This window comes from Podarcis pityusensis (assembly GCF_964106645.2).
Source record: "Podarcis pityusensis genome assembly, chromosome: 15".
In the NCBI taxonomy this organism is placed as follows: domain Eukaryota; kingdom Metazoa; phylum Chordata; class Lepidosauria; order Squamata; family Lacertidae; genus Podarcis; species Podarcis pityusensis.
The window spans coordinates 1,007,826-1,034,614 of record NC_138040.1 but is presented as its reverse complement, the minus strand read 5'-3'; the positions used below and the strand labels follow the sequence as shown (position 1 = coordinate 1,034,614).

At 52.8% G+C, this 26,789-nt stretch overlaps 1 protein-coding gene across 1 annotated transcript; it reads right to left on the bottom strand.

Annotated features, from left to right (window-relative positions):
* Positions 1–11: 11 nt before the first annotated feature.
* On the bottom strand, positions 12–20,267 carry PITPNA (phosphatidylinositol transfer protein alpha). The gene is made up of 11 exons (XM_080984157.1): positions 20,116–20,267; positions 15,682–15,712; positions 11,657–11,802; positions 10,487–10,582; positions 6,788–6,881; positions 5,280–5,363; positions 4,455–4,532; positions 4,023–4,133; positions 3,239–3,361; positions 2,911–2,980; positions 12–2,432 (listed from the first exon to the last, which is right to left on the bottom strand). The coding sequence occupies exons 1-10, from the start codon at positions 20,133–20,135 to the stop codon at positions 2,933–2,935; spliced, it is 831 nt and encodes a 276-aa protein (XP_080840283.1). The 5' UTR covers positions 20,136–20,267; the 3' UTR covers positions 12–2,432; positions 2,911–2,932.
* Between the last annotated feature and the right edge of the window lie 6,522 nt (positions 20,268–26,789).

Here is a 26,789-nt window from a genome sequence, read left to right as displayed (position 1 = left end):
GCAGGCCAATGCTCTGTCTATGATTTTATTAGATTTGTTTCCAATATGCCTGTATTGGAAGATTGGGAGACAAAAAAAGGCACAAACTCACATTAAAGAAACAATAAGATCATCTAATCAAGTCTACAAAGTGTTTGCCATAAAAAGGAGTTGCACTAGGAACCAACCAAAACAGATCAGGGAGTCCCTGCAGAGGCCAGCAGAGGATGAGCCCAGAAAGGCAAGAGCATGCTGGTGGGGTGGGGGGCTTCTCTCCCCCCACTGGGCTCCAAAGATGGAAGCCCGGGCAGGTGTTGGGAGAAAGCAGCTCAGCTCAGCAACCATACCCACCCTCCTCCTCCAAGCCAACAGGGTGGGGTGGGGTCTGGGTGGTGAAGCCAATGCAACATGTTACGCAGTGCCTCCACAGCACCCTCTCTGCTCCCATTGCTGGGCTCCCCCCTCCTCCCAAGAAGGAACAAAGAGGTCAGTCGTCACGGGGGGGGGGGGGAGGCAGAGAGAAGGCTCAGAAGATGTGCCTCAGCTACAGTTCGGCAGGAGGCGAACTCTAAAAAAACGCAACACGCAAAGAGCAGAACAAAGGACACACAGAGTGGAAGTTTGCTGCATTTTTCTCGCTCTTACTGCTAAGCAGGAAAGCTTTGTGTTTTAATGAGAGCTTTCACCTTCGTACCACAATCTTCCCTTGATTTTCTCCCCCGCCCTTCAAAATGTCACCATCTGTTTCCATAGAGATGTGGTGTCACCAGCTACAAAGCCTCTCAGCTAAAAAACAAATCTTTAAGCAGCAGGAGTGATAAGAACAGCCATGGAAACAGTTAACACATTCAAGCATAAGAATCCTCTTACACTTCATTACCAAAAAAGAAAAAAATGTTCAGTGTTTTAATTCCCAATTCTCAGTATTTTACAGTACAGGAAGATTAACCAGGGGGCCTCCTTGCCCTGGAGGGGAGGGAGGAGGGAGCACCCGACACATTCCTGGTCCCAACAGACTTTGCCCCAACCCCTGGGCTTCTCTTTCTCAGGCAGGCAAGGCAGGCCCAGTACTAAGCCACGTCTCCCGCTCTGCCTGGGGAGCCTGCTAAAAGCCCCTTTCCCCCAAAGCCCCTCAAGTCATCTGTCAAGAGAGCGCGACCAGAACGGATCAAGCTTGCTTATTGCACTTGGACATCAATAAGGCAAAAAATGGACAAAACAAGAGGACAAGAGGGATAAACTGCCTCCTCTCAAGGCAAAGCTGCCCGTCGTCACCCTGCTTGTCTCCCACCCTGTCTGGCAAGGGCCACTGCTTCAGGCGCAGAGCTTGCTCTGGAGGGAGAAAGGGAGGAGACCCGGCTACAGAGGCTGCCACACCAAGGCATGGCCTCAGCTCTGCTTCCACCAGCTCCTGAGTGAAGCCGGCAGTGTTTGTTCAACCCGCTCTTTCTCCTGTGATTGTCTTAAGCAGCTGCCAGCCCACAGGCAAGTGGGCTTCAGAAGCCCCTCCTCAGCAGCAAAGAGCTCAGCCAGCTTTTGGCCATGACCCCTGCAGCTCCTGGCAACCGAGAGAGACAGATCATCCCCTCTGCAGTGCCACTGCTCCGTGCTATGGGCCTTATTGCTCAGGAGCAGCACAAACGCCCAACACAAGCAGCGCCTGAGCATGAAAGAACGGGATTCTGCTTGTGCAATTTGTTTGCTGGTCGGGTTAAGAGACCATTCCGTTCGTCTACTGTAGTAAAGGGGAAGGTGGAGGAGACCCAGGACTGTTTTCCTAGCAGGCCAACTAAGTCACCTGCTCCCACCACCCCAAAAGCGGCAATGTGGACCTTGAGGACCACACTGGAAGGGGCTCAGCAGGCAGAACCTGGGCAAGGAGCAGAGGCTGATGCAGGTGCACTTCCAAGACCAGGGCACTGCTAGCAGCAATCTTCCCTGCTCCTTGTTGCCAGGAGCCCCGCCCATCACCGCGATATTCAGGGAGCAAAAAGGTTGGCCTGACACCCTCTAATACTGAGTTCCCATCTCCACAAATGGACAAAGAAAGGTGAAGAAACAAAGGCAGCAGTTTATCCCAGTGTTTCAAAGGAAAAATATAGATATATACATACATATGAAATCTAAATCACCACATCACAAGACTATTTCAGCTAAAACGGTCACTTGGAAATCAAAGAGCCACATGGGAATCAGGCTGAACACTCTTCTGGGGAAGGCGGCTGTGTCACAGGTGCAGCCATCCCCCAGGAAGCGCCTCCAGCCCAGGTGCCAAGGCCAGAGCGCTCAGGACCAGAGGACTGTCTATTTGCTCACGATAGTAAGGGCCACTAGAGTTAGCTAGGGGAGGTTGGAAGTCGCCTGCTGACTGGATAGAGGAGGGCTTGATCCAGAGATGGTCCGTTGGTCAAGAGGGTGGAGTTCCTGGGCCTTCCTGCTGGCTGTTTTGCAAACTTAAGGAAAGAAAGAGAGAAACTGGGTTACTTCAGTGGCTTGAAAGCGATCTTCCAAGTGGGGAAACTCTGCTGGGTAGCTGGATTTATTAAACACTCCTGAGTATATGGCAGTCATTTTTGAAGGAGGGGGAACGCAGAGTGCCTTTTCTGTCAGGGATGACATTGCAGGGTTTGAACAGTGAGGGTACAGTCAACTGTGCAATCCTGGAGAGCCAGCAGAAGATTTATTCCATGTCCTGCTCAGACACCCCACACACACACACCAAAAGCCTCCTGCAGCCGAGCCCACAAAGAACATTTGCACCAGGAATTTATTGCACTGGGCACAGATGTTTCTCTTGATATTTATGCTTGGAGCCAATGCAGGATCCTTAAGAAGGGACAACACAGCTCATGTCAGAAGCACCCTGTCCCCATATTTGTGGCATCGCCTCTTTTCTAACCTTTGAAGGCAGCCCCGAAGATGTGGACATACCGTGCAAAGAGAGGAATCCACGCTAGTCATCTGCAGCCGACGTTCCTTTCAAGGGGTCCTTCTGTCTCATCTGCAGCAGGAGAAAAGGAGATTTTTTGGTCTTTTGCAAAATTAGGCCAGGGAGCAGCACAACCAAGTGGGCAGATCTCCTGAAGTGAGAGACCTCAGCAGAGCCTCGTGTCACACACAAAGCATCCAACAGAGAAAAGGAGCAAGAACTCCAGGCACTCGGGCAAGGAAAGCAGAGCTGCTGGCCACCTGCCCGCCCCTGGTCCTTGATCACTCTGGGGGACATGAGGCCCAGCAGACCAAGTCCCTTCCCACTTGCCTCATCCAGCTGCCTCTTCGTCTCGTCCTCCATCCTGCGAATGTCCTCCATGGTCAGGTCAACCCATTTATCAAGCCAGCAGAACAGCTGCCGGTGGAAATTTGTGAAAAGCCGCCTCTCTTGCTACAAGAGAAGGAAGAAGAGCTCAGAGCTCCAGCGCGAGAGCCGTCCACAGCCAGCGTGCAGCAGGGCATACTGAGCCACGCAGCTGAGTCATGCCTCCCCACTCCCCTCAAGGGAGCAGCACTGCCTTGCTCCCTGCCAGAAGTCAGTTCCAATATTCTTGGCCTCATTCAGCGACGGACTGTTCTGAGCTCTGGCAGGCAAGCGCAAGAATGCAAGAGCTCCGATACACAAAGCAGAAGGAAGATGGGCTCTACAGTGCCTGTTCATCTTGCTGGGCGCAAAAGGCCATCTCAGCCCTTGGCTTGCAACTATTCTGAGGCAGGCACAGGTTTTGCTGGCTGTAAATGAAAGCTGTGTGCACTTGCCAAAGGCAAAGCAACAGCAATCCAGATATGAACAGGACAGAGCTGACTGCTCTGGCCTCACGACAAGGAGGGCAACGTGGCAGGGCTTCATTTGCCTGCCTGCAGTTGGTGCGTGGCTGCTCCACCTCCAAGAGAATAATGTGGCACGCCTGGCAAAGCCCAGCACACCAACACCCAAGCGATGGCAGGGACGTTTCCCCACCCAGCCCTTTTGTGAAGGCTGAGGGCTGCACCATCTCACCCGCCTTCCCCAATTACGTCCTGTTGGCCTTTGGGGATGACCTTTCACTCACCTTCTGTATAAAGTTTTCGACTTTGTTCTGCAGCCCCCACCACTTGAACTTGACCGTTACTAGCTTGTAAGCACACATGTATGGACAGTCGGTTTGCTTGCCCAGCTCCTTCTGCAGACGTAAGAGAGGAATCCTCAGAATGGAGCCCTTGGCCCCAAACCAGCCCCACGGCCAGCCCTCCCCTCTTCCTCCTCTCCACTCATTCAGTGTTTATACTTCCGGCAACCCAACCCACAATAGCAGGTCCAGTATGTCTAGATTATCGGCTGTGAGCCAGAAAGCCCCCCATTTAAGTCTCAAGGAAGACAGTCCTGAGCCACCTTCCATCAGCTATGAAGCAGCCTGAACACTTGGCAGCCACAGAGCCCCTATTCTCCAAGGACCACTGCCATTTGGCACAGCACCCAGAATGATGCCAATGCCCACACGTACCCTCCAGTTGGGCCCCAAAGGGCCACGCCCTGTTTTGGTGGATTTAAACTTTGATGGGTCTTCTTCCGGCTTGTAATCCTGGAGCAGATACAACAGGGAGCAGGTTACAGCAAAGGAAGGTAACACCTACCTCCAAAGAAGGGTGCAAAGCAGTCTCCTTTGCTTCCTGGAAAGCAAGGAGCTCAGGGGAGTTCCATTTCCCCCCGTCCGCTGTAGTATCGAGGGCTGCAGCAGCTCCCAGGCTGCCTTGTAGCTCCCTGCACTGGGGACCAGGAGGAAGAAGCCCCAACCCAAGCTGGGCATTTCCACCTTGGCCTGAGCTCCTAATCCCAAAGGCCCCCCAGGGAATGGAAGACGGACAGCACCCCTCTTTTCTCTCCACTCAATGCATGGCACAGCCGCCCTGTCAATTACAATCCTGAGCAAGGGAACAGAGCGATTTATGCTGGGATTTATGGTCCCTTCTCAGCGCTCGCAAATAAAAAGAAAAGAAAAAAGGAACCTCTTACTCTCCTAGAAGCCTCCACAAAATGCCCACAGAAATTAGAAGTCTTAAGTGGTTTTTGTGGCTAGGCCAATTCTTTCATTTGTAAGCTATGCCGCTGCAGAGCTCTGAGGGAAAACTCAAGGTCACAGGCAGCCAGACAACTCTGAAGTGGCTATTTGTGGCTATGCCCAGGGCCCAGTTCGGCCGACTGGAAAAAGCCCCCGACAGAGGCAGCTGCTTTTCTCCAGCCAAGCAAAGCCCCCACCCGCCTGCAGCCCAAGAGGAGCCCTTCTCCTGAACACCCACCCCAGGCCAGCTCTCGCACTCGGCTGCCGTACCCTTGAAAGCACTTGGCTCCGGTCTGCAATGTCGATATAGACGGCTTCTACGTTCTTCCATTCATTCGGGTCCAGTTTGTGAACCTGCAGGCAGCAGAAAGGAGGAGCGTTTGCGTGATGTCTCAGTGCCCCCCTTCCAAGTTTTAGGGCTCTTCTTTAAATTGATTTCCTCCCCCCACCTTCAGCCATTGGAGCTTTCAGGGCAGCCAGCGCAGGACAAGAACATAACAGCCAAGATCTTTAAACACACAGAAACTCATCACCATGAAAACAGTTTTTATGAAAGAGCAGAATATTTATAGTAAGCTATATTCAACTAAGTTCTACTCAGAGTAAACCCACTGAAATTAATGGACCCAAGTTCACTATGCCCATTTGCTTTGGTGCTCCAAGTACGACTAATGTTGGATACTGCTCATTAGTTTTATACATTCTTACTGTTACATTATGATTTTGTACAACCCCCATTGCACATCACTTCAGAATTAATAGTTTTCTAAGTAAGACAAATCAAATAAACACAGCAGCAGCAAGAAAAGACATGAGAGAAGCTGAGGGGTGGCTCATGAAGAGCCAGGTCCTCCGGGGTCCCAAAAACAACCTCTCCTCTGCCCCAGGTGGAAAGAGCTCCTGTCCAAAAGCAAGCCAGTAAGTGAAGAATCCCCCCATTGCCCGCAAGAGCAGGCTGAGGGGACACTTCACCCCACAGCCTGTGTGGTCCAGGGAGAGGCATTTTAAGATGGACACACAAACTCCTGGGGGAACCCCAGCACACGCACGGGAGGCGTATTGTCTTGTGGCGCTCCTGAGCAGTGCATGGGGAGGTGGCTGGGGAGGCTTCACTTGGGGACAAGCACTTCTGGCTTAGAATTGCTCCAAACCAGCAACATGCCCGAGCCTTCTTTGCACTTGGCCACCTCCAGAACGCAAGCTCTGCGTATGGAACTGGCAGAAATGACTGGCAGAATCCGAAACCAGGGAGAAGAGTCGGTGGAAGAAGATTGGAAAAAGTTTAAAGACTATCTACAGAAATATTGTAAAATTAATGAATGCTAGAAAAAAGTTGGAATGAAGTTATATGGCTTTAGTAGAAATATTATAAGGAATTAAGTACAGAGAGGTTAATAGAGCATTAAAGGAAAAAATAAGGTTAGAATGAGTTAAGATAATTATAGGATAGAAAACAGAGGAAGATGGAAAGGAATTGCTGAAATAATTAACAGAAGTGGAATACAAAAAGGGAGGTGTGAGGAGGTCGTGGAAATAAGTGAATGAAAGATGGGATAATGAAATTGTTTGATTTATTTTATTGTCTTTGTTTTGTTTCGTTAACTTGATGTGTTGTATTGTATTGTTTTTCTTCTTTTTAGTGTTTAAGTTTTTGGAAAAATAATAAATATTATTTTTTTAAAAAAAACAGAATGCAAGCTCTGCAGAGCCATCACTTTGCCACCCGCTTCCGGGACGCAGAGCCAGCCACAGGGGCCGTTCCTGCCAAGGGCACTTACGTTCTCCTGCATGCCAAGGTCCGGTTTGTGCCAGGTCTCAATTTTGATCAAGAAGTCGTCTTTCATGTACTCATTCTGCCAAAGAGAGAAGATTCTGTTACCAGCTGGGAATTAGGAAAAGCAAGCGGGAGATACACTTTCCCCAGACTCCACCCTTGGGGCAGCGGCTCTGTCTGCTTGCTCTCCTTTCCCCATTGGCTTCTGAAGTTGGGTCAGGCAACTTTCTCTCACAGGCTGGGATCACATCACAGCCATGGAATTCCAGGCCCTTAGAAACATTTTGAGAAAACTTGCTCTTACATTATTTGGCAGATATCTCAGAACTCTGTGCCTGCTAACATTTAACCTGTACTGTTTTATATATCACAAAATGAGAATGGAGTAGCTTTAAAGATGTTGCAGTGCTCTTCCAGCTAAGAGACAAACAGTCCCTGTTGGGGGCAAAGTGTAGTTGACTAGAACCCTCAAAGAATGCCTGGAGCTGACAGAGCCTTGGCCCCCTGCCCCAGGACAAAGACCGGCGGAGGCTCTCCAGGGGTTTGGCTAGCAGGTCAGAGGGAGCCAGCCCACCCACAACTTCTTTGCCCTGCCTGGAATCCATCGCCAGGGCAGCCACTTCCTAGAGGGGCTGATCGAGGGCCTGCCAGGACCGGCCTAGACACCGAGTCTATAAACCAAAGCACTCTGGGCACAGGATTCAGTGGCCAGGATGGGGGCCCAATGGCCCCTGCTGAGCAGCGAAGGAAGGGGCAAAGGCCACAGGACAGGGAGAGCCGGTTGGTACAAGTGGCCCGGGAGGATCTCAGCTGGCCCAGGATGAGAACAGGGCTGGGGGCAGGAGGCTGTGGAGGGGTTAGGGTTAGTTCACCCCTGAGGAGAGAAGGGTCTTCTGCCAGCTGGGACCTTCTGTGTGCAAAGCAGGGGCTCCACATCACGAGGGTGCAGTCCCTCTGCAAACCCCACCTGGCTGTGGGACATCCCAGTAGCCTCCCCAATCACTCATACACCTCTGCTCTGAAAGAGGGAGGAAGCCACACTCACCGTAATAACTGCTCCAAAAATCGGCACATGGAAAGAGAAAGACAGCTTTCATGAGAGAGAGAAAAGTTTGGAGATGCAGCAGGAACTGTGCCACACTCCTCCATCCCCATGCATGTAGCCCAGTGGTGCCGGGGGGGGGGGGGGGCGACAAATGGATTGCCAGCAGGAAGCGCTCCTGCTGCCCCAAACCCTCCCCACAGCCCTGGATCTGCTCCTGGGTCATTCTGCTCCTGCCTGCCTCTGAATCAACAGCACTGCCTGGGGCTCCTGCTCCAGCCTCTACTTTTCAGAGGGGGCACCAGCTCTAATGCTGTTCACAGGGGTGGGGGGGTCACATCTCAGAGCACGAGGGGCCTTGTGGGTTCACCTAGGAAGCTCCCATATAACAAGGTGGACCACAGCCCTTCATGGTCTGCACTGACAGTGGCCCCGGCTTGTGGAGGCACTCCTCAACCCAAGCCTTACAATAACCAAACATGCATCACAAAGCCATCCCCAGCTCCCTCCTCCTCCTTTCCTCTGCTGGCTGCAGCTGATGGACACTGGGAGTCCAGCAGCATCTGGAGGACCACAGGCCCCCCCCCCTCCTGCAGGATGGGGAGGAAGAAGTGTTCTCCATAGGCAGAGGGGTGTAGGAGACTTTGCTGCCCTGGGAACTGGCTCAATCCATCCCAGAGTTTCTGTGCCTAGAAAACAGGCTGGAAAAGGCTTCCTCTAGAGGGAGACAGCGCACCACCCCGGGGGAAATGTCCCAGCCGCCTGGTGAACCAGGCTTGAGGCTCTGCTGCCATTTGCTTCCAGCTGGATGAGAAGATGGAATAAGTTTGGTCAGGTGACTGCTGCCTGCCAGGCCTTCTCCACTTTGTGCATAAGGACATTCTCCTTCTCTCCCCACTCCAATCCTGCACAGGGGGAAAGAGCCGCCTCCCAGGCCAGGCCAGCTCTTCACATTCCACCGTGTGGTAACCAAAACCAGCACACCAAGTCCAACGCCGGCTGCCAGTAATCAGATGCTTCTGATAGCAGAGCTCCATTATTCATGAGCCAGGCCTTGGTGGATCTGGTGACAGGCCGGGCATCTGCACCAGCCACCGCCACTCTTTCCATTCTGAAGAGGAGGAGCGGAAGCTCACAGGGCAAATGCCAGGGTTTCAACGCCCCGTGTCAGACGGCTGCTCAAAGCGCAGAGACTTCTGAGGAATTAACGCCACCTTTTCAGGACCGGCCAGGTTGCTTGGCCCTACAAGTTTTCACAAGGGAACACCTGGGAATGTACCGGGACAAGAAGCCGCCATGGCAGTTCCCTTGGCGCACAGTCCCAGAGCATGCTGGGTGTGTCGTTCCCAACTTAAAGCAAGGAAGAGAGAGCAGAGGTTCACAGGGCAGGGCTCCTGAATCAGAGCAAGGATGGGCCTCGCACAGTTTGCTAGTTTCTTCCAGGAAATGAAGAACTGCAGTGTCCCAAGATCCCCACTAAGCCATCCCTAGCCCTGCGCAGCTACCACAAAGTGTGGCCTGCCCTGGAAGCAGCACTGCTGCAAGTCCAGGTGGAGGTGCAGCTCCCCCTCCCAACTAGGCTGCCTCCACAGACTCTGGTCCAGGGCAGGAGCAGCAATAGATGTTTCCCTCAGGGAGGCCTGAGCAATGCAAGGACTCATGGCCAGAAGAGGCCACGGCCTGGGCCCCCACCCAGTGTGCCTTCTCTGCCCTTGGAAAACTCAGGCGAAGGCAGCAAGGCCCCCTGTGACCTGCGTGAGCAGCTCCTGCACCGACCAAGCCTTGTGGCTACACCGTTCTCCCACCCAAAATGCTAACATGGCAGGCCTGGAAAACAGAAGTGCTGAGCTATGTGCTGGCCTGCCAGAGGCACAGCTTGGCAGCTGCTGGAGAGAAACAAGGGTTGCTGTTTCCCTTCATGAGAAGCTCATTAGTCCACGGTTTGGGGGAAGCACCTGAGGCCAAGGGACCCTGCAAAGCTTTCAGGGGCAAGAACATTTGCAGCCTCACCCATGCCCAGAGGAAAGCCAGCCGGGCAGCCGTGAAATGTTGGGCAGGAAAGGGGCACCAATTAATGCCAGGACACACTGACCATGCCCTGGCAGGAATCCCGATGTCTCGGGCAAAGTGCTAATGTGATAAGCCAGTGACAAACTGTGATCCTCGCCAGGACAGCTGGCCTAAGCTCTTCCCCCAGGGCTGCCAAGGCAGATGTTCCTCCTGGCCACGGCACCAGGGAGCCAGCAGCTGCCCTAGGGTCCAGCCTCACCCTCACCTGCCAAGGCACGAAGAGGACCCTCCGCAAGCTCCTCCAAACTGGCTCACTCCACTCAGCCCTGCCTGATCTCCAGAAATCTTCCTCTCGGCTGATTTGGAGCAGGGAGAGTCCTGCCTGGCTGATCAACCGGGCAGGATCAGCCCAGGTATCCATCAGACAAGCCCTGTTGTGGTTTACACAAGGAAGCAGAACGGTTGCTTCTCTCCAGCACCAAAGCCCTGGAACTCCAGTTGGCCTCACAAGACAGCTGCCCATCCCAGGGAGGGAAAGTGATCTCAGTTGCAGCTTAGGAACGTCTGTGCAAAAGGTCCCCAAAGCCTGGCCCTGCCTGCACTTTTCCAAACAGATGAGGGGGGTGCCCACCCCACAGAGTGCAAGGCTACTCACCAGTCCGGCAGTAAGGGTAGGCATTCCAGGCTTTCTCGTGGATATTCAAGGCTCCCTCTGGGGCCAGCATCTTCACAAAGGGAGGGACTTTGCTGCAGGAAACGAGCAACAGAAGACAGCTGTCTTTGAACGGCATCTTGCACACGCAGCCCAGCTCCAAAGACAGACAAGCCCAGGATGCTTTTGGGCCTCTGATCTTCTGACTGACTACTGCAACAGCCAGCGAACATGTGTCAAATGCCACAAACACAATGCCCTGCACTCAAAGGCTGAAACAACACCCAGAAGGCCACACAAAGCTGAGAAGAGCCACCGGCCCTGCAGAAAAAGGCAACTGACTTGAAACCACCCCCCAGCCAGCAGTGCTCAGGCCCAGGACCTCAGACTGACCCCCCACCTCCATTACTCACCTGCTGCTCTCCACAGTTGCAAGTAAAGCCAAAGGGCTCGCTGCACAGCAAGCTGCTTTGTAAAGGGGTCAAGAGGGAGCTCCTCTCTGTGGACTCCCCACGTCCTCCCCCCACCCAGCTGTGACTCCTCCTCTCTGTCTCCCCAGTCTGCTCATCACCAGGCCAGAAAGGGTCGATGAGGAACCTCAGCTCACAAGTGCCTGGCTGTGGCCGTCTCCAACGGGCCTGCAGGCTTCCTGAGGGTCACTTGAACAGGTCACAGCACCTGGGATCAAAGCAATACCCCCCACCCAAAAAGGAGCTGCAGCAAGGAGTGCCACAAGAACAGCTGCCCAGAAGCTGAAGCAGGAAGGGGAGCCACTGCTTTTCTTGTGCACAAGCAGCAACAAGCCCAACATGCAGAAAAGCAGAACTACTAGGGCTGAACAAACACCCAGAAGAGCTTCCTTACTGCAAGGGGGAGGGATGAATCTGTGTGTCACTTGAGGGGCCAAGATCCAACCCCCCCCCCCCCCACACACACACTTCCTCCAGCCACCCCTTAAGCTCACTTGGAAGGCTGCTCAGAACTCTGGCCAGAGGGCTCCTTCCTCTGACAGGGTCTGCCTTCCTAAGACAGAGCCTGGGGTCAACTATCCTCCTCTCCCCAAAGGCAAAGAGACTGCAAAGCAGTGGAGTTCACCCCTTCCCCAGGAAGACCAAGCAAGGCCTCAGCTGACCAACACCCACCCTGCCTACAGCATCTATGCCACATACCTCTGCAAGTGGTAGATCTTGTGTGTGTACTGCCCACGTTCCCCGTCGCGCTCATAGGGCTCGTTCACCAGGACCTCCACCCCTTCACCACCGCCAGTTTCGTTCTTGCTGGCTTCTGCCACGGAGTACAGCTGCCCCACTTGGTACTGAAGGAGGAGGGACATCACAGCATCACTGTAGATTCAGCAAGCAGGTAGGCAGGGACACAAGAAGCAGCCCTGGACTGGGGCAGACCACTGGTCCAGCCAGCTCAGCATCACCTACCCCACTGGGTCTCAACCGGTGGGTCAGGAATGATCCAAGGTGGCTTGCAACAGGAGCATGAGCACCATGCAAAGATACGGCAAATGATCGGAGGCGCTGGAGAGATCCTGCGTAGGGCAGTGCTCTTTAGCCGTGGGCCCCCAGATGCTGCTGGACTACAACTCCCATCATCCCTGACCACTGGCTGTGCTATAAGCATAGACCCAGCCCTACAGGCAACCCAAAACTGGACAGAGGAAGGTCTGAGGAGCCCTGTATTGGAAGGCTTTTAACGCTTGATGTTTTATGTTTTTAGGTATGCTGTAAACTGCCTAGAGTGGCTGGGGAAATCCAGCCAGATGGGTGGGGTATAAATAATAACATTATTATTAATTAGTATTATTATTATTGAGCCTGTGTTAGGCAGCTTCCTATGTTCCTGACTGCTTTACACTGTGCAGACCGTTAGCCTCTTTTTTACCTGGCAATGCTGCCAGGGACTGAACCAGGGTCGGGTGCTGGGCACCCAAGCTGTTTTTCTGCCTATGTGCTGCATTTGCTGCCAGGACTTTGCAGAGCCTGTGAGGGAGCTCTGGGTCATTCCACCGGCCAGAAGCAGGGCCTGCAGAGTCCTTGGGGCAGGGGTTGAGCCAGCCCTCCAAAGTGCCCAGCGCCCCCCATTTCACCCTAGAAAGGATTAGGCCGCTAAGAGGAAGCAGCACTAGGTGCTTAGGGGGATTTGAGCCCGGCTCTACCCAGTCCTAGTCCAACACTAAACCTCCACGCTGTGCAAGCGTTTTAGGCCATCTGCCCCATAATTGTGAGCACAGTTGTGAAGCCCCTCCAGTGCAGGGCTGGCATTCACATACACAGAGAGAGAGAGAGAGCAGAGAGAGCCAATACTGGGGCAGACAAGTGGCTTTGTCCCAGGGGGTGGGTGGGGTCTCCCAGACGGGGTCCCCTGGGGACAGAGAGCAGCGTGTCCCCAGCGCTGACGCACTCTCCGGTCACTCTCCCTCTCCTGCATCCTCTCGCTCCACAAGTTCGAGTTCAGGCACTAAGAGGATCAGGCTGCTGGACTGCCATCTTCACCCCTTAATCTTCCCTGTTATTTCTGATCCCCTAATCCCATTGGAACAAGGAAGCAGGCCCAGATAAATTGCTGTGTTAAATAAGAGCAGGCCCCGGGGGAATCCGCCAGAGAAAGTGTCCAAGAGGGCAAGAGGCCCCGTGCCCAGGAAGGAGGGTGGTGGGGTGGCTGGAAGGAGCCGCTCAGCTCAGGTGCTCAGTCCAGCAGGAACAGCTCAGCGCTCTGGGAGGCCTGGCGGTCAGTGGCCCTGTGCTCTGCTGGGGCTAAAACTTCAGACTCAGTGCCATGCTCAGGGAGACACGATCCCGTAGTGAAAGCACCCCTCTTCCTTTCCACCCCTCAGCCAGGCTCCTTGGGGGCCATTCATCCTCCTGGAACCAGCTTTGCATTCAGCTGGGAAAGGCAGATCCTCCAGCTCACAAGCAGGAAGGGGGATGGTTTGGGGGGGGACACAGAGAGTGGGTACAAATGATGGCACCATGTTAGAAGTAACAGCTGAGAACACACCCACACATCCTGCCAAAAAACACCAAGCAACTGATATTTGGGGGAGGGGTTAGATACAATCCTAAATCGCCTCTGGATATTAAAGATGGCCCATCTTGTTTATATTCTACAAAGGTCCCCCTCCCCCATTGAGGCTCTTGCAGATGCCCCTACAGAATACAGAGAATGGACACCTACAAGCCCCACACGGAACCTTGGCCATTGGACTGTAGGACTGTGATGCATTGGATTTTTAATCTGCCTAGGCTGCCTCATTGGGAGGAAGGTTCCCGCTTTCCTCCCCTTTGCCGCCATTGCTTTCCTTTGGAGGAATGCTGAGGACTTCTGTAGGCTCGAGAGAGAGCACAGCTGGCACCCAGCCCGCTCAGGACAAATCCTGCTCTGCAGCTCCCCCTCTTGGCGTCCCTTTACACAGCTCTGGAGAACCCGCTGCTGCCCAGGCCCACCCCCTTCCCTGTCCCAGTAGCCTCAGGGCTTTGGCTCCCACTCTCAGCTCGCGCCTGCAACACCTTCCTAGGTCCTCTGGCTTTCTGGTCTCTTTAATGGAAACGGCACCTGCCTGCATTGGCTGAGTTGTGCTTTGGGACCAGCCGGACCTTGCCAAAGCCGCAAGCCAGGGATGGGAGTCTCCAAGAGAGCTTGACCCAGGGGGCTCCCTGTCGGGCCCCGTCCAGGGAGACAGGAAGCCAGGCTGCTCAAGGGGGGCAGCCTCGGAAGCGGCAAGAGGCCAAGCTGCACTTGCAAGGTGTCAGGAGCCTCCTTCTCCCGTCAAGGCACTCTGTAACCCGAACTCTGGGAAACATGAACCCAACTCTGCTTTGCCCCAATTCTGACAAGGCAGCACCGGACAGGACTCAGGACCCCAGCAGGTGCAGAGCCTGAGGCAGCCAGGCCAGCCCTTGCTCAGGAGGAGCCACCCAGGCGCCAGAGCGTGCTAGCGGGCAGCCGTGGGGATTTCAAGCAGACATATTTACTTCACACATATTGTCTCAGTTACCTCTGCAGCAACCGTACAGGGTTGGCCAGCATTACTCTCCAAATATTCCACATGGGGAACCCAAGCAGAGAGCGAGTCAGTGCCCCAGGAGTGCCATGTCAGAAGACCAGGATGAGCCCCGTCCAATCCAGGCTGGAGGAAGGGCAGCACCCAAAGACCTGGCCAGGAGCAAGGAGCAGCACTTCCAGCAAGGCTCCCCAGCTGGGTCTCCTTCCGTGGGTGAAGCTGATACAGAAGACGCACGTGTGTGCTTCAGGCCACTTGGGCTGACCTACATTCTCCTAGCTCTGCCTCCATTGTCCTTTGTTACTGCCATCACCAGGGTTGGGGAGGGGGGTGGGGGACTTTAGCAGAAAAATGGACCTGGAAGGAAAGTCAACCAGAGCTCTCTGCTCAAGCTGGCGGCCCCCTCCACACTTGTGCTTCAAAACAAATAGTTGGGGAAAATGACACACACTTTTGTGCAATGCGCACATTTGCCACAGGCACCCAGGAATGCCCCCAGTGAGGGTCTGACACTTCCCTGGAGCGCAAAGCACTGAGAGAGAGCAAGGGGAATAACAAGCTATGCATCCTAGGGATGTCTCCACCTCCATTCAAAAGCCCCTGGCAGGCAGGCAGGCTGAAGTTTATGGCACGGTGGGAGTTAGGCCCTCACACAACGCTCACTAATCTTGCTGCAAATGCAGGAACATTCTTTAGTCAGCAGCTTGTTCCTAATAATTCAAATAGTCTTAAGAAGGAGGGCAGGCAGGCAACAGAGCCCAGGAGCCGGAATAAATCTTATAGACTCCTCCATCCATAACTGATGCCAAGAGTGGAGCAGGGAACTGGGTTGGTGGAAAGATCTGCCACACACTTGAAACTTGTGGGTGCTCTGACCATGAGTGTTTAAACAGTGAGAAGAACATTAGAAAGCTTGCAGACAAATGCCAGGCCCTCACACCTTAAGGAGAGTCCCAGAAACTTGTCCAATGTCACTCAACCCCTTGCAGAACTGGTGACAAGTTCCTCTCTACAGCACTAAGCACCCACCTCCTCCCCGCTTGCAGCAAAGTGGCCCCTACCAAAGCAGAAATGAGCTAATCTTTAAGTAGCCACAACACACTTCTCACTGGCCACAAATGGAACTGAGACTAGATTTAAGGCAGGTATTGAAAAAGAAGCAGCAGAGAAGTTGGCACTTACCTCTTCCACAGACACGGGCAAAAGAACACGACTGCAAGAGAAGAGACAAAAGGAAGTTCACTAAAGGTCCAGTAACCAGGATCACTTGCACAGTGTCAACAACAACTCACAGTCCCACTGGAGGATGGCAGCCCAAGGGGTTCCAGTGGAGCTAGGACACACACACACCCGTCCCCACTATTGCCTGCCACCCCCATTGCCAATGCTGTCTCTGCTGGGGAGTTCATTTCTGCAGCCTGGGGCAACTCAGGCAAGGACCTCCCAGAACAGCAATGAAGTTTCCCGTTTCACAGAATGTTGTGTGGAGAAAGAGAAAGACAGAAAGAGAATATATGTGCCTGTCACTTCCATAAACAGGAAAACTAGAACAGCAAAATGGACTCTGTCCCCACCAAGGAACTTTCAAGAAAGAAGACACATGTAAACCCCAACCCAAACACCACAATAATGTTTCTCTCTCTCTCTCTCTCTCTCTCTCTCTCTCTCTCTCTCACACACACACACACACACACACACAGTGGCTAGTTAAACATTAACGTCAGATGCAAAGATGTTTGCTTTATCTAATGCGTTATGATGATGGCATCACAATAGCAGCTGTCACCAAAGCCTACCTCTACTAAAACAAAGAGACAAGGGTTTCTTACAACTATGCCAGTAATCTCCATACTAGGACAACTTAAATATTTGGCAAAGCGCTTGATGTTTGGCAAGGCCAACTGATGAACTCCAGAAAAGTCAAGACAGTGTGGACTGGAACGACTCCAAACTGGGGAAGGGCTCCAGACACGAAATGTGGTAGTCTCTCTTCCCCAGCAATGCAGTGCACACCCAGTAGCAACCCTGAGAGATGCCAGCCCTCTCCCTCTAAGGATGGGAAACTTGCTGTGGCCCTTCAGGGACAGCTGGATTCCAGCTCCCAGCAGGCAACCTAGCAACAGACTGGGATGGCGGGCGTTGGGAGTCCAGGAATGTATGGAATTCTGCAAAGAGACCCCTCTGTACTAGCCGGATGGAAAGCAGAGCTCACGGTGGTCCACAAACCAGGCCGAGGGCAAGACGCCCTACTGAGTGAGCTCCCTCACCAAACCAGTCTTGGGCAAAGGTACCCTAAAGGGAAACATGAAAGTCAAAGGGGAGGAGAGTCACCTGGAAGGGTCTGCGTGGAAGATGAGGAATGAGTAACTTCCTGTGCTTCTGGCAAGGAGGACAGCAAAGAAAGAAGGGCCTTATTTTGTTCTCTGTCATTGGTCAGAGCCAGAAATATATTTCCAAAATGGCTGTTAAAAGCAGGAGCCTGTACCAAAATATTTAGAGCCCAGCCCTAAACTTGGTCATAACAGACCAGAAGACGGGAACAAGGAGACAAAAACGTTGTCCCCATCTTCAAAAAAAGGGGACAAGAAGGCCTAGGAAACTACCCACCAGTCAGCTTGACATCAAAACCAGGAAAAGTCCAGAACAGATAATTAAACAGCACTGAGGGAGGATATTTTGATTACTAAGACCCAGCATATGTTTCTCAAAAACAAGGTGAATGTTGTGGACATAATGTATCTTGATTTCCATAAGACTTTTGACAAATTTCCCCATGATACTCTTGCAGAGAAGCTAATAAAATGTGGCCTGGGCGAAGTAACTGTTAAGTAGTTTTGTTGTAGGTGATTGACTGAATCCAAAGAGTGCTCACTAAGGGTTCCTCATCATCCTGGAATAAAGTGACAAGTGGGGTGCCACAGGGTTCTGTCCTGGGCCTGTTGTTCTTCAACATTATTTATAAACAACTTGGATGAAGAAATTGAGGGGGTGCTCATCAAGTTAGCAGAAGACAACAAACTGGGAGGGGGTAGCTAATGCCACAGAATACAGAATTGGATTTCAAGATGACCTTAACAGATTGGAGACCTGGGCCCAAACTAATCAAATGAATTTCAAAAGGGATAAATGCCAGGTTATAAACTTAGGAAGGAAGAACCAGCTGAATAAATGGAAGATGGGGGACACCTGGCTTGCCAGTAGTGCATGTGAAAAGGATCTAGGGGTCTTAGTAGACCTCAAGCTGAACATGAGTCCACAGTGTGATGCAACAGCAAAAAAAAGCTAATGCTATTCTAGGCTACAGCAACAGAAGTATTGTGTCCAGGACAAGGGAATTAATAGTACCGCTCTATTGTGCCTTGGTCAGACCACACCTGGAGTCCTGCACCACAATTTAAGAAGACCATTGGCAAGCTGCAACGTGTGCAGAGGAAGGCAACCAAGATCATCTGGGGTCTGGAAACCAAGTCTTATGAGGATAAGTTGAAGGAGCTGCGTATGTTTAGCCTGGAAAAGAGGAAACTGAGAAATGACCCTTCAAACATCTAAAGGGTTGTCACATGGAAGATGGAGCAAGTTTGTTTTTTCCTGCTCCAGAGGAGAGGCTCCGAACCAATGGATTCAAATTGCAAGAAATTAAACATCAGGAAGAACTTTCTGACAGTGAGAGGCATTCAACAGTAGAACAGATTCCCTTGGAAGGTATTGGTCTCTCCTTCCTTGGAGGTTTCTAAGCAGAGGTTGGATGGTCATCTTTCAGGGATTACCATATTTTTTGCACCATAACACTCACTTTTTTCCTCCTAAAAAGTAAGGGGAAATGTCTGTGCGTGTTATGGAGGGAATGCCTACGGGTGGCATGCCTACGGATTTTCCTCCTCTAAAAACTACGTGCGTGTTATGGTCGAGTGCGTGTTATAGAGCGAAAAATACGGTATTCAGCTAGGATTCCTGCATTGCAAGTGGGTTGGACTAGATGACCCTTGGGATACCTTCCAACCCTCCAATTCTATGAGCATTTGGAATAAAGCAATGCATGAGATGAGCCAGCAGAGCATGACTCCTGAGGCTAGGATGTGTGTCTGTGTTTGCAAAGAGACAGACAGGAGACAATTAGTAATTTCATACCAGAGAATTTCAGTTCATCATCAAGCAACCTGTCAAAATGCATATAACTTGGGAAAACCAACACTTGTCCAGAAGAAGCAGACTCTGCATAGCCAGCTGTCATTTTCCAGACATGTCAAGGAGTCAGCAAACAGGTAAAACCACCTCAATAACGAAAATACTTTATTTCGAAGCCCTCTCAACTAGAAACCTATAATGGAGCACGATCGAGTCATACTTTCATAACTGAGTAGACTTTGGACCAAGCATGGCTGATTAGCCGTGGCTCACTTTCCTTGGGGCCACAGCTGAGGTTTGGTCCAGGCTTAAAAGAAGCTCTGCTGCAGGGTCTGTCTGCCTCTGAGGTGAGGCAAACTTTGAGCAATATATGAAACAAGCTCTAGTCTGAAACCTCTTTCAGGAAGTTCCATGTGCTTTCAGAGAGGGGAAGAAAAGGGAACGCTGTGCTGTGGGGCCTCGCTCCCCCAAGACGTGACCAGGACCCTGGAGCAGGGAGGAGAGCAGCAGGGCATCCCAGACTCTATCCCACACTGCGGATACACAGTGCTGCAGAAGGACAGAAGTTTAACTCCAGGCAGGTCAAGGAAGAAGCAGCTGCTCTTCGCTGCCGGCATCTAGCTCTCCTCCACGGAAGCCCCGTCAGCATCTGATGGCTGTGGCCATGTTGGCAAGCCGGTTGCCAGGGAGAGCAAATGGTTTGTCCCATCTTCTGGGTCCCTGCTCTGGCGTTTGGCAAATCCCAGCACCTGGAAGGCACCAGCAAAAGTCCTCCCCCCCCCCCCAGCACTCGCTGGCAAGGCAGGACTTTCAGCAGCAGCAGCAGGAGGAGGGAGACCCTGTTGCCAGAGGCCCAGGGAAGGGCCATACCAAGGAGGTTTTGCAGGCTGACCTCAGGCAGGGTCAAGTGACCTTAGCCAAAAAAAACCTCAAAAACAACCACCACCACGGTGCAAAAAAGAGGCAGTCAAGTTAACCTTGCGGCAAGCCCGCACCTTGCTGTGCCCTGTCCGGACGAGCCGGTCCTCCAAGGCAGCCGCTTGGCCAGAGAGGGAAGGTGGCCCCCCCCAGGGGCCAGGGGGGAGGGGGAGGAGGGCGGCCCGCTTCTCCCTCGGGGCTCCCGGCGGCGGCGGCCTTCCGCTCTTCCTCCTCTTCCAAGGTCCTCCTGCAAAAGAGGATGCCGGGCGCCGGGGAGGAGGAGGAGGAGGAGGGAAGCGCGGCTCCGCCATCCTCATCCCCATCCCGGCCTCGGGCGGAGGGTGACCTTCACCGCCCTCGTCCATCCTCCTCTTCCTCGGACCCGCATCCCTCCCACGGGGGGGGGGGGGAGAGAGAAAGACCCCCTCCCCCCGCTCGGGAGGGAGCGCAGCCCCCGTCCCTCCGGACAGTGGGGGGGGGGTCTCCGCCTGCGGAACTCCCTGCCACCTCCCTCAAGCCCTTCTGAGGAGAGACCCCCCTCGCCCCCCCACATGCCCCCAGGCGGCCACTCACTATTCCTTGACGAGCACCATGGCGGGCGGGCGGGCGGCGGCGGCGGCGGCTCCTGGCGGCCCGTCCTGCTCCTCCTCGTCCTGCGGGGCTGCGCTCCGTCTCTCCTGGTCCGCCGTCCGCCTCTTTCTGGGCTCCGCGCGCGGCCCGGACGGAGCGCCGAAGGGAGGGGGGCGGGAGCGAGAGGGGAGGGGGCGGCGCACCGAGAGGGAAGGAACGAGCGTTCCCCGGCAACAGCCGCTGCGTCACTGCGACGCGTCCCCGGCGCGATGGCGTCACGCCGCGGAGGGAAAGCGGGAGGGTGGGGCGCGCGAGCGGCGCGTGCGCAGGAGGCGCGCGGGAAGGTTGAGGCGGCGGGAGGCGCTCTGCGTATGCTCAGAGGCATTCCTTGCTTCCAGTGATAAGGGCGCCAGCCGCCTCTTTCGCTCGCCCGGCAACTCGCCCCCCCTCCACGTCCCTGTCCTGGTGCCTCTGTTTCCATCCATGATAATTTTAGGTTATATGTTAGTGACTAAGTTTTAATTTTTATATTTTTTACTGTTGCTATATCTGTATTGTTCCTGTTATACCTAATTGCAAATTTAAATGTATCCCTATCATGTTTTATGACTTCCTTGATATTGTATGTGGGCTGGAACTGGTCTGTGACCGAAATAATAAAATTCATTTATTCATCCAGAATGTGGCGGAGGTCCAAAGGAGCCCCGTGGGGTTCATCCTGAAACAGAGCAGCGGCTGAGAGAGGGGGCTCTGAGAGCGGGTATTCATTCTGCCACAGCTTCTCTTGAACCGGGGTGGGGGGTGGGCCTCGGTGCTCCCCCCCCCCCATGTTGGTGAACTGCAACCCCACACAGCCCCACGGCTTCCCCCAAAGAATCCCAAGAAGGGTACTTCTGGGATGGGGTAGACTAGAGTTCCCATCTGAAGCTGAGGCTCCAAGACTTTGGCCACCTCATGAGAAGAGAAGACTCCCTGGAAAAGACCCTGATGTTGGGAAAGATGGAGGGCACAAGGAGAAGGGGACGAAAGAGGACGAGATGGTGGGACAGTGTTCTCGAAACTACCAGCATGAGTTTGACCAAACTGCGGGAGGCAGTGGAAGACAGGAGTGCCTGGCGTGCTCTGGTCCAGGGGGGCACAAAGAGTCGGACACGACTAAACGACTAAACAACAACAACATAGTTCCCAGGTTTCTTTGGGGGAAGTCATGTGTGGATGTACCAGCATAGTCAGGGATCGGGGCGATGGGAGTTGTAGTCCACCAACACTTGCACTCCTTCCCCACACCTGCCTATTCAATTTATCACTTAGTTGGTGGGAATTTTTCCATATTTTTTTGAGGTGGGGTGGGGGAAGCACCCTTTTGAAAAGGGTTTGGCTGGAAGGAAGGTTCAGCTGCTGAAAGGTGGTTTGGAGGGCTGAGTCTGGCCCTCCCCCTTTGCCAAGCATGACTCAGCTGCTAAGGAGGAGGAGGAGATCCCGGCCCACCCTGAGCTGGGACAGCCCTTTCTGCATGGCAGGGCAATCTGGTGCCTCCACCCTGCACGGATAATGAAGGATAGCTGCCTGCTGTCATCCTCATTTCAAGGGTTGCTAGGTTTCCGGGTTTCTACCGGCTGGGCTGGTTACACTGGTTGTTCCTCAGCTGCCTCTGATAGTTGGTGGGAGAAGTTTCTCATCGTCTTTGCAGGATGTCACCCTCTCCATGGCCCAGTACAGCCCTGGGAGGGAATTCCAGCAAAAGAGGAGCCCTGCAGGATCAGGCCATGGAGCCCAGCCTCCCACTTCCTGCAGGTGCCTCTGGGAAGCCCAGAAAGGGAATAAAAGCATGGGCTCTCCCTTCCTGCTGCCCTCCAGCATCTGTCATTTGGAGGTAGACTGCCCTTGAAAGTGGAGGTCCTACACAGCCATCAAAAGGCTGCTGCTTTTTTCTCCCTGGATTTCCCCCTTCTAAAGCAACCTGAGCTAGTGGCCATCTCCACTTCATGTGGCAATGAGTTCGGTTACATGCTGTGTGAAGGACTTCCTTTTATCTGTTTTGAATCTCTGGCTCAGGAACTTTTTACAGTCTAAGGGCTGCACACATGTGGGGAGCAGGGGCCAGAAGTAAAATGGGCATTTGCCTTGCAACACAGTTTCTGCACGTATATGCACCCCTCCTGTCCAGTGCCATCAAGAGACGTGACCAGAGTTCATGGGCAGAGTCCAGTCAGGCAAAGCACCAAAGGAGGGCCCAAAGCAGGGCAGGGAGTTGTGGACTGGGAAGAGGGTGTGTGATCTGAGGGAAGTTTAGGGGGCCAGAGAGCGAGAGAGGCTTGGAGGGCAGCAGTTGACCCCTGGGACTGAGGTTCCTGCCCACTGCTCTACCTGATCAATTTCACAAGGTGACCTTGAATTTTTTTAAAAAATGATTTTCTTGCCTTACAAAAATATGTGCATTGTCTCAGGTTGCAGAGTCTTTTCTACAGATCGGTTACATTTGATGTGAGACAGTGTATACAGGATAAGGTTGGGGAAGAAGAGGGGGAGAGGGGTGGGGTGGTAAAACTTATATTCTTTTACTAAGTGTATGTGGGGGGGGGTCTTTGTGTCAGCATCACTTGAGTAGGTTCTCTTTCTGTTTGTTATATTCCCTTGGTGGTAAGGCCCTGGGGCCGTGTGTGATTGGTTGTCTTTAGTTGGCTGCAGTGAGATTTGTTTATGTGAGGGGGGAGGGATTGTTGGGTCAAGTTAGCCATATTAATGTGTATGTAATAAAGGGGAGCCATTCCAGGGTGAAGGCATCCTCGTTTATTTGTTCCCGTGTCAGTTTCAGTTTATTGGTTAACTTTTATGGTAAGGCTTTTCCCAGTACGATTTTGTATTGGTCCATGTTTATACTCCTGACAGGTCCATCTGGCTATGAGGTTTCTGGCTGCTGAGAGTAAGCTCTTTATAATGTGTGTGGTCATTATGGCCTTATGGTTTAGACCACATTCTAGTCCATTGGGTGGGGTTAATTTCGTAACCTATGTTTATGTCATCAGCATTATTGTTTTTTGATTATGTCACGGGGGTTTGTGGGGTTTTGGAGCAGTATTTTGTCATCTCCTTGCTGCGTCCTTTTGCTCTTAGGAGGAGGTTTTCAAAGGTGGTCAAGGGCATATTGGCTGCTGGTTTTATTTTTGGTTTGTTTAAGGCGGTGTGCAGTTTTTGGTGTGTTAGCCAGGGCATTTGGGTGTCACCTAGTTTGCATTTTATTTCTTGTGTCAATATGGGTTTGTTATTTTTGTAGAAATTTGCTAGGTGAGGTTACCTTGAATTTTAATATTCTGGAAGAAATCTCAGGAGATCCTTCAGGGATGCCCCTTTTTGCAGCCGCCTTCTGTGCAAAGAGGAGGCATTTATTCCTACTCTTGGTTTTCTTCTGTTTCAGCCGGTGACCAATCTGTTTAGAGGAATCCACCCTCTTAACCCATGACGGCTGAGTTTACTTTCTGTTCCTGTGAACCCTCTGAGGAACTTACGCCCACAGAACAAAAGAGGCAAAGTCCAAGGCCCCTTATCTAAGGGCTTTTCTCTGCCTTTGGACTTGGTCCCTTGAAGTCAATGGGGCTGAGGGCTGGCAGGACCCCTTGTGGATGAGAAACCTTCCCTACCCGCCTACCTGCCTGGGTTGCTCCCTTGCTCCTGTTGACTGGCTTCAGCGGGGTCTGCCTTGACCATGCCTGCCCCCAGAGGGAGTGTGTTTAACTAAGAGGACGTCATCTTTGGGGAAAGATGCTTCGCTTGCAAAGCTGTCCGACTGCAGAGTGAGCAGCAGCTGCAGCCTGCCTTGTGCTCAGAGGCCAGGCCCCTTCCCTGGAGCCACGGCAGGGAATGTTTGGCTCTGGGGACCAAGCGCAGGCACCTCCCTGGAGGAAGCCAGCATCCTTCATTTGTCCCAAGAGCAAGTGGTGCTTCTTCACACCGCTTCCCAATGGGACACGGTCCCTTGTCACAAAGGGGCATTTATTACTTTTTTATACCCCCCCTCCTTCCAAAGAAGGTGGCATAGGCCTCCTGTGAGGCAGATGAGGCTGAGAAGGAGCAGCCCCCTGTCAGTTTCATGGGCAAGCAGAAGTGTGATCCTGGCTCTCCACTGTCTTAATCTGATGCTCTAGCCCTGGGAGCCAATGCGGCCCTCCAGCCTCTCTCTCTCTGGCCCTTGGGACTCTGCTCAGACCACGCACCCTCCTGAGACCAATCTCTCAGTGCCTGCCTCGAGTGAGCTCTTGAACTGGGATCCTGACTCTGGCTTGCCTGGGTGGAGAGGCAGGTTCATGGGTGCGCACACACAACCTCTTGAGGGAAGGTACCCTGCAGTACCAAGGTGGCAAGAGTCACCGCTGTCCTTCTGGCATCCAGCCTCTGGAAGGATCCCCAAGAGGGGATGTGGCCAGTGGGTTCCGTGCCCCAGTCTTCTCTAACCAGTAGACCACTGTCTTTTAGGGGCCTTAAGGAAAGTAAGGATCCTAACTATATGAAGGGGACACAGATCAAGAACTAGCTTGGCTGTGAGTCCCAGAAGGCCTGCTCTCTTCCTTGCAAGTCTTTTTCCACCTGGCCTGGGAGGGTGGGGCCAGGACTGACTCCAGCTACAAAATCTGAGAATGCTGAACAGACTCAAAGACTGGGGTGTGGTTTGAAGGGTTTTGTTGCAGGGCATTGCTGATGGTGATGTGGGCTTTTTATATATATTTATTTTAGATCTTTATGTGCAAAGCATTCAGTTTGGTTGTGTATTTTTTTTAATGTTTTATTTATTATTTATGACTACTTTTGTTATGTTGAAGTTATGTATTTTTTCATGTTGTAAGCTGCCTTGAACTGTGGAAAGGTGGCAAACAATAAAATTATGTATGTATCAAGAAAATACATGGCCACATGTTCTCACATGGCCAGCCGGATCTCCCAAAGGGAATTCCGAAAGCAGGACCTGAGCAACTCTCCCCAATTGCAATTCCCAGACGCACTCCCTGCCTCCAATAGTGGAGGGAGAACAGATGGGAAGGAGGCCTGGGGATTCTGACAGGGTCCTAGAGTCCTGCCTCCCCAGCTTTGGGAAAGAGGTAGGGGGCCTCTAGGACGCTGCCAGAGCCCTCACATCTTCCTAAAGCAGGGGGAGGGACCAAATATTCTCCTAGCTCAGGGTGCCTTAGTATCAAAGTTTGCCCCATGGAGGACATTTGTTAATGGCTATTGGGACTCTCTATTCAGGAGCATGTTGCCTCTGGGGGGCAGCCTGCGCCGTCAGCCCCTGCCTGCAGGCTTCCCAGAAGCAGCATCTACTGAGCGCTGTAGGAAATGGGATGCTGGACTAGATGGGGGAAACTTTGGCCTTCCAGATGTTGATGGACCCCCCCTCCTACTGCCTCTGGCCACTGGCCCTGCTGGCTGGGCTACTGGGAGACCATCGGAGCCTATGAATCAGGAAGTCTCCTGTTCGAATTTCACCTCTGCCGTGTACTCACAGCATAGTATTTCCCCCTTTCAGCTTCAGCAGTTGTTGGGGGTCGGGACCTGCAATCTGGAGGATAGTAATACTGACTTTACCTCCCAGGGATGTCGCCAGGATGCCAGTGAGATTACGCATGAGAGCAGCATGCAGATTCCGATTCTGGGCTTCCGGTTGATGGAGCTCCTTATAAATGCATGTACATTTTGGTGCCGGCGGCTTTCCTGTGTAGTTTGCACACACACCTGGCATTAAAATATTTCTCTCGCTGTGTCATTTTCTGAAACCTCCCTCGGAGGGAGTCCCTGGGCTGTGCCAGTTTCAGCTGTGTGGGGTGGCTGCTCTGGCATTTGCCGAGTCAAGTTTTCCACGTCTCCGGCAAGCTTGAATCAGGGCCGCTTCCTGCCTGGCTGCCCTCTTGCAACACCCCAGGCAGGCTGTTGCTAGGAGATGGGGCCTGGGAGGGAGTAAACAGCCACCCGCCCAGTTCCCTACACTCTAGCCTGCATGTGCGCAAGGGCTCTGACACCACCTGGAGGTGATCCTGCCTCTGTCCTGTGAATTAAGGACAACAGAGACAAATGCTTCTTTAATTGCCAGGAGGATTTGCTCACGCAGCTGTCAATGGCCGGGCAATGAAAATAATGTAGTTTACGCAGCATGGCAGCCAAAGGCTGAGGAGTCTGCTTTTCTCCCAACTGTGGGGTTGTCAAAAAGAAGCAGCAGGGAGAAGAGTCAAGGAAATGGGCACATCCCTGGCGTAGGCAAGGAGGTAGGGCCTTCTTGGTGGTGGGGCCTCTGCTCTGCCCAAAGCAGGCCGCCTGGTTGTGTTGCACTTTCAGCTCGGCCCATCTCTTCCACCAGGCCCTGCCCCTCCAGGGGGGAGTGGGGTGCGTGTATTTGCTGTGGTGCTGAAATGTTCCTGTTTTAGATGTTTAATCTTTGTAAATGTTTGAGTACTTAATTCCATCCATTCTTAGCAGCCTTTTCTAAGAAGGTAAGAGAAAAGGGAGGAGGAAGCAGAACAAAGTGGCACAGTGTCAGGGTGTGAGACAGCGAGGGAACCGGCCAGCCAGTCCCTTCTCCAGGATACTCCATTCTGTTCCCCCTCCAACTATCTGTCAAACTGAGCATCCTTAGACATCATTTAGCTGTTTTACAGGGAGCGTGTTTTATGAATATTGGCTGCTCTGGGGCCAAG